Source organism: Lactuca sativa, chromosome 9 (assembly GCF_002870075.4).
Source record: "Lactuca sativa cultivar Salinas chromosome 9, Lsat_Salinas_v11, whole genome shotgun sequence".
In the NCBI taxonomy this organism is placed as follows: Eukaryota; Viridiplantae; Streptophyta; class Magnoliopsida; order Asterales; family Asteraceae; genus Lactuca; species Lactuca sativa.
In genome coordinates this window covers 53,246,619-53,256,848 of record NC_056631.2, presented here as the reverse complement: position 1 = coordinate 53,256,848, position 10,230 = coordinate 53,246,619, and the positions used below count along the sequence as shown (strand labels likewise).

At 37.8% G+C, this 10,230-nt stretch overlaps 1 protein-coding gene across 1 annotated transcript; it reads right to left on the bottom strand.

Annotated features, from left to right (window-relative positions):
- Positions 1-2,473: 2,473 nt before the first annotated feature.
- On the bottom strand, positions 2,474-5,167 carry LOC111921210 (endoglucanase 2). The gene is made up of 6 exons (XM_023916778.3): positions 4,908-5,167; positions 4,585-4,820; positions 3,757-4,475; positions 3,360-3,498; positions 3,105-3,271; positions 2,474-3,024 (listed from the first exon to the last, which is right to left on the bottom strand). Exons 2-6 carry the CDS (start codon positions 4,793-4,795, stop codon positions 2,692-2,694), a joined length of 1,569 nt encoding a protein of 522 aa, XP_023772546.1. The 5' UTR covers positions 4,796-4,820; positions 4,908-5,167; the 3' UTR covers positions 2,474-2,691.
- Positions 5,168-10,230: the final 5,063 nt, after the last annotated feature.

The window sequence follows — 10,230 nt, the reverse complement described above, 5'->3', positions numbered from 1 at the left end:
GGCAGATTCGTGACACCTTCCATGTATCTCAGTTAAGGAAATGTATAGCCAACGAGTCGGCGGTAGTGTTATTAGAGGATATTCAGGTAGATGCGAGCCTGAATTATGTCGAGAGACCAGTTGCGATAGTGGATCGGAGGATTAAGGTTTTGAGGAACAAGGAGGTGTCACTAGTTCAGGTTCAGTGGCAGCATCGGAGAGGGTCCGAGCTGACTTGGGAGCCATAGACAAATGCGGGAGTAGCATCCTGAGTTGTTCGCGAAGTGTGACTTCGGGGGCAAACTCTGATTCTAGTGGGGGAGAATTGTAACATCTCAAAAACCAGGTATACCTTGTGAACCTTCTTCTTTGAGTGATTGTCATATTTAGCCCTTGATAAGAAGATGTTTGGTTGGCAGGTATGCGGGGCGTACTGGGGTGTACGCTCAGCGTACTTGTCCGCGTTCTGATCGTGAAGGATTGCCAGGTACGCGGGGCCTACCCGACCCAGAAGAGAAACCCTAATTCCTTGAGCCTCCCTATTTAAGCAACCTTATGGCCCTTTTGTTGGCCACCTTTCCCATAACATTATCATTTCTAAACCCTAAATCTCGTTCATATAGCAAGGGAGTGTCTAGGAGAGCTTTGTAGTGTGTTCTTGGCCATTTGGAGCAAAGTGAAAGCCTTGGAAAAGGAAGAGTTAGAGCTCAAGCTTGTGGATCCGAGATTAGCAGTGAAAGAAGCTTCATTTTGAGGTAAAAAAAACTTCAAGCTTTACATCTTTTCTGCTTATACCTTGTAAGAGAAGTTTTAGGGTTTTTGTCCCCAAGTTGATAGCTTTATGAGTTAATGAGCTCTTAAAAGCCAAAATTTGTCCCATGCTAGCTCATTTAGGGTTGTTATGTGATAAAAATCTAGTCTTGGTTGTCAAAAGTTGTTCATGCATGAGATATGGATCTTTAAAGGTTGGAAATGGAGTGGTTTGGGTGTTGGTGACTTATACAGCCATGTAAAGGCCTAAAGTCACCGACTTTATGGATTAAGTCGTACTAGAGAAGGCAGATCTAGAATTTGGATGCAAGTCTTAACTAATTAAGACCCAAAAATCAAAGAAGACTAAAACTAGGAATTACGTCGGGCGTAATCCCAGTACGCGGGGCGTAGGGGGTCGCGTTCCCCGTTTCTGTAAGGTTGCCGGGTACGCCCAATGTACAGGGTTGGTACGCGCGACGTAACCCGGAGAGAGTTGACTTTTGTTGATTTTTAGGGTTTGGTCAATATTTGGGTTTTTGAGTCATGAGAGGGGTAAAATGGTCTTTACCCTTCTGAGAATGCCAAGAGAGAGTTCAGTCTAGCCTTTGAGAGTTGTATTGATTAGGGTATTTATTCCATGTAATTAGGCGGAGGCTAGACCATATTTTTACCGAGTCAGAGATTTACCGAGACACCCGAGGTGAGTCTTCTCACTATACTTTACCTAGAGTGGTAATTAGAGTTATGTGACAGATTATTTTGTATGCTTTTGCATGATGTGATTTTTATGTGATTTATGCTATGTATGTACCAGAGTTTTTAGAGTTAGGACCGGAAGGTCCACAGAGTTAAGGCCCACAGAGTTGTGGGACTGGAGGGTCCCACTGAGACACATTGACCAGAGGGTCAAGCAGAGTTATAGCCTCGAGTGGCTAATATGTGTTGTGTGTGGTATTTTGGGGAACTCACTAAGCATTTATGCTTACAGTGATTTGTGTTATGTGTTTCAGGTACTAGTGACGATCGCGGGAAGGCGTTAGCATGATTCGTACACACACGCAGAGTTTTATATGTTCTTTTGATCTTGGGATATGTTTTATGAATTGAGATGTGATACATTGATATTTTTTTAATAAATATGAATGGGAATGTGTTTTGAAAATTCGAAAATTTGTTTAGATTTTTACGGTGTTACAGCTAGCTTCAATGAAGTTAAAAGATCTGCGAGAAAGGTTGTATCTTAGCAACTTTAATAAGAGTTGATTTAGCTCCTTAATTTTAGTTCAAATTTGTTTCCTTCTTTTATGGAATTAGTATATGTTTTCTCTATTCATGTAAGCTATTTATAGTTGAGCTTTCTATGAATACGATCATCCGTTTTTAGGTCCCACAGAACATTTAATAATAAATTAAATGTAAAAAGTATTTATCCGGGCAAATTTGTCATTTCATTTAGGGCATTAAGACGTTTATTTGTTTTGCAAAAATAAAATTTATTGAACTTGATTTAAAGAAAACAACAAACCACACTACCATGAGCAGTTACATTAAATTGCTATGCGAGTGCCCGGTTTTGTGCATCTATAGTAGTGCCCATGCAAATAGTTTGCTTTTGAACCCTTGTGTATACTGTATATATTCCAACTTACGTCTCTTTTATTGCAAATGACTAGCTAGGCATTCCTGCATATTCTCAACTTCATGTACACACAACCACATTTTTGAGTTCCAACACATAATATAGTTTCACATAAAAATCGTATTAGAGCTTAGAATTTCAACTCAAAACCAATTGACAAATAACAATCAATGTAACTAGGACTATATACACTCACTAGTCACCACATAACTTTCATAATTCTAACGTGTAATCACCTAGCCCCTTACACAACATTACAGTTACAATAGCAGCACTCATGCTTAAAAAAATAATAAAAATAATGTGTAACAAGACCATTATTACGTGAAGGATGTAACAACCGATGAAGTTGTTACCAAACCCGATAAAAGCCCAACAATAACCGCACTATTATAAGTACTCGGTTCAGTCTGCATAGAATTATTCCGCGAATCCACAAATGTCTCGTTCAAAAACGGTCCTCCAACAAGCGCTCCGGTTGCAACATTAGGGTTCGGTGTATCAGATTCCAGCCATTGCCAACCATTAGAGCAATTTGTGGTTGCATCAACAGGTATCGAAGCTCCTCTATGGTGCACAAATTGCGAGTATTTGTCACCATATCCAACTAAATAACTCATCTTCATTGGATTGTCTCCCAACACATAGTTCGCCTAAAATCAATCAATCAATCAATTTAGGTTATATTTTATGTTTATCTCTAACATGTCAAATACAGAAGAACGAGTCAAACCTGTGACATGGCAAATTTTCTAAGATCTGCTGCTCTGAAAGAGTTGGAATCACAGTGGATTTTTTGAGTGCTAGATGTGAGCATGTAATCGCTGTAAATGACTGCTAAAAAAGCAGAAGCTACTGGATGCTGTAAAGCGTTCCATTGGCTGATCCACAAAAGGCCACCTGTGTTGTTCAGATTATAATGAGATATGAAAAGGATGAACATATATATAAAAACATGAACATATATTGACATAGAATGGTAACATACCTTTTGTTCTGCTTTCTGTTGCTGTTGGGGATTTTGGAAGGAGGCCACACATGACAGCCTCAGCAGTTTTTTTGTATTTTTGGAGGTTTGCATTTGAAGCAACTTTTGAATCAAAGAAACTTACCCTCGATAAAAGAACCTGTCGAGTTTAAAGTGTTGGAGTTATAATAATCACCAAATCATAATCAGCCAATAATAAGACCATGTTTGTTACATGGGACAGGATCAGGATAGACAAGTTCACCTTGTCCTTTCCCACTTTTTTGATGGGACAAAAAGTTACAAATTTTGTCCCATCAAAATCAATTGTTACGCAGAACAATACAATGTTGTATTGAATTGTTCTGTAGTGCGTAACAAATTGGGACTTAAAATTGCTGCTGGGAACGGACATTACCTGGGTCCCGGGGCGCTTATCGTCCCAACTGAACCAAGTAGGACTTCCCCAATTAGCATAACTTTCACCGTTACTTCCCGTTACATAATCAAGATACGTGTGATCTTTTGTTGCATGATAAAGCCAACTAGCTGCCCACAAAAGCTCATCACCATAACCGGTTGAATTGTAATAAGTCTGAACTTCAGGGATGCTTTCACTATAAAGACCTCTACTTTGATCCGCAAAAGTAAACAGCTCTTTAGCATGTTTAAGAAGCGAGCTTGAATAACCAGAGTTAGATTTAAACACCAGTGAAGCTGCTGCCATTGCTGCTGCGGTTTCAGCTGCAACATCTGATCCTGGGGAAGATGCGTTTATTTGTATCGCGGGCCTTTTTTCAGTCATATCTTCAGGTCGATCCCAACATTTGTGGTCAAGATCTGGATCACCGACCTGAATGTAGAGAACATTAGGTTCAGGGTGAGCATTGATGAAGTAGTCGGTGAGCCATTTGAGTGAGTTTTTGGCGGATTCTAATTGACCCGCTGCATTCATCTGATCTCCATACTCGAGGATTGCCCATGAAAGAACGGTGGCTGTGTAAGCCATCGGAAATTGAAACTTCATATGATCTCCGGCGTCATACATTCCTTTAGAAAGATCTAAATCAGCGTCTTTTCCGTCTTGTAGAGCTGAATCCCCCCTCCATGGTATTTCGTTATTCTCCAACTTACCGGCTACACAAAGTAATAAAAGGAAGAAACTTAAGATCTGTAGGGCATTGAATTGAGATAAATCTTCAAATCTAGCATGAATAAGTAGTTATTTTTAAGATTGTAAGCTTACATTTTTGGATATCGAAGAACTGTAGGGCAACCTCGAGAGCATCCCCGTACTTTTTCGTAACAGCTCCGGGAGGACCAGGAACAGGAGCATCACCGCCACCCTTGTGAAATTTGTTCCTCAGTGTGAGCCCTAATGCTAACGCGATAGCCCCCACTACAATCAGCACAATAAACCACCCGAAACATCCACCGGATTTCTTCTCCTTCCCCATTTCCCCCAAACAGAATCCCTCCGATCTAAAAAAAAACAGTAGGTCAACAATTAGGAGATTTGAATCGAATCAATGTTGCTTACTTTGAACGAAACCAAAAGATTTGACAAACCTGAAGTGAATTGGCAGGCGATAATGTATGGATCTGAAGATCTAAATCCAATGTGGTTGAGTATTTGGCCTTCAGAAGATGGAGAGGTTTTAGGTGGTGGGTTTGTGTCCTTTTGCAGGGCACGGAGATGCTGAAATAGAAATGGTCACCGACAAATGGCGCGCCGCATTGGTTTTTAGCGGCTTACTGATTTTGGGAGTTGGTAGTGGACACTAGGAGACACTCGGCAGTTGAAACAATCAATCTTGGGTTGCCCCGTTGCTTTCGCCACCATTATTAGGTTTTGGTAATAAAGTATAAACCCAACATGTTGTGTGACAATGAAACCCAAAATGTCCCGACTCCTAACCAATATTATTAGAAAGATAATATACAACAACGTAAAATGTTTAAATTTTATTTCGATTATACAAACACCAGAGGAAATTATTCAACTTTTATTTGAGAGATCGAGTCTTTAGGGTTTCAATTAGGAAATGGTCAAAAGAAAGGTGTGTGCTACAGCCTTAAAAATAGAAGTGACAATTGATGATACAATATCACAAAAATACACGATATGAAACGAAATTGTGACGAAGTTGGAATTTGAATTCATTTTTGTGTCTAGTGTAAAAAACACGACGTCATGTCACACAAAATTTGACACGAAATTGATACGATTTAATATTTTTTTGTCGTGTTTTTCGTGTTATATATGATTAAATATTATTTAAATAAACTAATTGTCATTCTATGTTATATTTTTCTTGTCGTGTTTATCGTTTTTATTTGATCCGTTTTCGTGTTAGTTAAATATAACATAACTTTGTGTCGTGTTCGTGTTACATAAAATATTGTTACGTTGTGTCGTGTCAGACAAAACATGACATGATTGCCCCATTTTCCACCCTTACTTGAATGAGGTTGTTTTAATCATCGCTAAAGACAAAGTATCTTCCCCAGACCTTGTAAATATGGAGAACCATATATATATATATATATATATATATATATATATATATATATATATATATATATATATATATATATATATATATATATATATATATATATATATATATATGAATTGGTTGGTATTAGGGGTGACAATTTATGACAACACGATAAAAAATACACGACACAAAACGAAATTGGGACGAAACTGAAATTTAAATTCGTGTTCGTGTTTAAAATTCGACACGAAATTGACACGATTTAACAATTCTTTATCGTGTTTTTCGTGTTATATTTGATAAATTCTTCGTTAAATAAACTATTTTTTAGTATATGTTATATTTTTCGTGTCGTGTCGTGTTTGTCGTTTTTAATTCGTTCGTTTTCATATTAGTTAAAAAAACACGACATCGTGTCGTGTCGTGTTCATGTTACATAAAACATTGTTGTGTCGTGTCGTGTCAGACAGAAACACGAAACGATAGCACGATTTGCCACCCCTAGTTGGTACGATATTACCATGATATTCAAAGTTTTGTACCATTACCATACTAAGATTGTTTAATTGATACGATACTACTAACCAACATGTTGGCTACCAAACATATTGTCTACATACTTTTTTGTTTCGGTTGGTAACATGTTGGTTGATTTTTAATGGTACAATTTTGACAGCCCTATTATAGATCATTTGTTTTTTCGTCTTTGATATTTTACTTTTAAATTCTAAAAGTTATTATTGTCGTCTTAATATATTGGTCCACGAACAGTAGAGGGTGGTCCAAACTCATTTTTTTTACAAACAATTACATATGCGTGTATTGTTTTAAAAATTATTTTTATATATTTATACATTTTTCTATAAAAATATTTCTTATACATTTGTTTTTGTTTTAACTTTTTTTACTAATAGTTATGTGTGTTTATGTGTGAGTTTTATCTAGTGGGTATGAAAATCACAACAAAAGAATAACACATGATAGTTCCAACAAAAAAAATAACACAATGATAGTACGTACAAAAAAAATAACAAATTGACAGTTTGAATGAAAAAGTGACAAAATGAAAGTCCAAACGAAAAAAAATAACACAAGGATAGTCAAACGAATAAAATAACATATGAATAATCTGAAAAAAATAATAATAACTCACGGGTAGTCAAAACAAAAAGAATAACATAGTGATAGTCGAAAAAAACACATAAATAGTATAAACGAAAAAAATAACAAAAACATAGTCTGAACGAAAAATAACATGCGGATAATACGACCTAAAACTACAACGCATTGATAGACCAAACAAAAAAAATAAACCATGATAGTCTGAATGAGAAAAATAACACGAAATAGTCCGAACAAGCAAAAAATTTATTTTTAATTTTAATAACAATAACATATATTTAGTAAATATATTAAAAAACAAATATTAAAAAAAAAAAAACATAACTAACAAAACATCATTTCAAAGGGGATAAACTAAGCAATTTGGGGTACAAGAAGAAAATCCTTTTATAGACTATCTAAAAATTAATTGGTGGTTGATAATTTTTTTTGGTAAAACTACATGATAAGATAGTTGAGAATATAAAATAATATAAAATAACATAAAAAATAATTGAATATTAGAAAAAAAAGACTAAATAATAGTTTTCTTAATTTATGCTTAGAAAAACCAAAATCTTGTTTTTTATGTAATAATTTTATATTTTTTATATCATCATAATAATATGATAATATACATAATGATAAAATAAAATATTAAGAATTACAGTTGGTTTTGTGATAAATAGGTTCACTGAAACATATTTTTCAAATGTAACTATTGAAAATAGTTAAATACGAATTAATGCAATGATTTCTATTTCTCATGTTAAAATAATCAAATCCTAGTCAAATGGATTAATTTTAATTTTTTATTTGAGATGGGTATTTTAGGTATATAAATTCGAATACTGATATATTTTTTAATACTTAATTAGTTTAAATATAATTAAAATATGAATTTGGATACATACATGAATTTTATAGTTTTAGAAGGATACATACGTGTGAAAGTTAATGAAAAACTCTCTGTTGTAGATACACGAAAGTTACAATGATATATATAGGTAAATAAATTACATGAACACCCCTCTAACTAATAAATAACTTACAAGAACACCCCTTTACCTAATGGACAAAAACATAATGGTACAAAAACTATATTTGTCTAATATCCCCCTTCAAGCGAATCAGTGGCGATCCAAGGCAAAGAATGTGACGAAACTGTTCAAACTGTTGTCGTGGAAGACTCTTAGTAAAAATGTCCGCTACCTGAAGCTTGGTAGGAACAAACATGGTAATGAGTTTCCCAGATACAACGAGCTCACGAACAAAATGGTAGTCAAGATCGATATGTTTGGCGCGCTTATGAGACACCGGGTTTTGTGTGAGAAATAAGGCACTCTGATTATCACACAAGATGGTCAGACAACCAGTGGGAAGAAAGTGAAGCTCACACAACAAGTGAGTAATCCATATGAGTTCAGCAGCAGTGTTAGCCATGACTCGATATTCAGATTCACAGCTGGAGCGAGAGACCGTAGGCTGCTTTTTGGCACTCCAGGATACAAGATTACCCCCAGGAAGATCGAGTACCCATAGATGGACCGACGCGTATCCAAACAACGAGCCCAATCCACATTAGAATAACCAACAAGGGTCGAAGATGTAGGTCTCGAAAAAATAAGACCATAAGAGAGGGTGCCCTTAACATATCGGATAAGCCGCTTGACCGCCTGATAGTGATCAATAGTAGGAGCCTAAAGAAACTGGCTAACTTGATTCACGGCATAAGAAATATCAGGACGGGTAATGGTAAAATATTGCAAAGCCCCAACAAGAGAACGATAATGGGTCGGATCTTGATAAGGTGTACCAGATGCAACAAAAGAGACACTTGGGGATAGTGGGGTCGCCACGGGCTTCGACTCAAGTAGGCCAGCACGGGAAACAATAGCATGAGCATACTTGGACTGACTAAGAAACAACCCGAACGAAAGACGCTTGGCTTCCAAACCGAGAAAGTAGTTGAGCTGACCAAGGTCCTTGATCTTGAATTCGGTGTGAAACTTGGAGATAAAAGAGCGAATAACAGCCGTGTCGGAGCCTGTTAGGATAAGGTCGTCCACATAAACGAGTAAGTATAAGAGACAAGTACCACGTTGAAACAAAAACAAAGAGGGATCCGCACGACTGCAAATGAACCCATTTGCCACAAGAAAGGAGCTCAAGCGATGAAACCAGGCCCTAGGAGCTTATTTGAGGCCATAAATGGCCTTGTTAAGCTTGCAAACATGATTAGGGAAACGAGGATCCTCGAACTCGGGTGGTTGCCGCATATACACCGTATCGGACAAGTGGCCATGAAGAAAGGCATTGTTGACATCAAGTTGGTGGAGCTGCCAGTTATTAATAATAGCAATAGTCAAGACAACCCTGACTGTTGCCGCCTTCACCACCGGGCTAAAAGTATGAGAAAAGTCGAGACCGAGAATTTGACTAAAACCTTGAGCAACAAGGCGTGCTTTATGTCGATCAATAGAGCCATCGGCTAAGTACTTGGTCCGAAAGAGCCAACGACACCCCACTACATTCGTGTTAGCAAGACGGGGAACCAAAGACCAAGTGTGATTTTGTGAAAGTGCATCCATTTCGGAGCGCATGGCGTCAACCCATTTGGAATCCCTGAGAGCCTCAATATGCGTTGTCGGGTCAGCAGAGGCAAACAGAGCAGCATAAAGGCCACCATCAGATGTATGAGAAAGGTCCGCCCAATGCCTTGGTTTAAAAATCCCAGATTTTGCTCGAGTGGTCATGGGGTGCCCGATAGGAGCAACAGGAGCCGGTGCTGATGGAGCAGAGGACGAGGGTGTAGCAACATCGACATCGGGTATCGACGGATCCAAATCCGAACCCGATGCAGGTTCAGTGTCGGAGCCGTTATCAGAGTCTGAGGCAGCAGAAGAGGAGTCTGATGCAGGCACTGTAGAAGCAGGATCGAATTGGGGGGGCTCGACTGGTGATGACGACATGGGAGGATCATCGCATACAGTATAGGGAGCTGGAGGTGAGGCCGTTGGAGCAGGATTTGAGACAGCAGTGGGCACGGACACACCCGAAAAATCATCTAAAAAGGAGTCAAGTGGTAAATTAACGATTGCGGTGTGCGTGGCAGTGGTGTCTAAAGGAAAACACAACTCATCAAACCGAGCATGGCGTGTGATGTAGATGCGCGAGGATCTAGGATCAAGACATAAGTAACCTTTGTATTGGGAGTGATATCCAAGAAAAACGCAAGGAATGCTCCGTGGAGACAATTTATGAGGCGAATAATCCCGCAAATAAAGGTA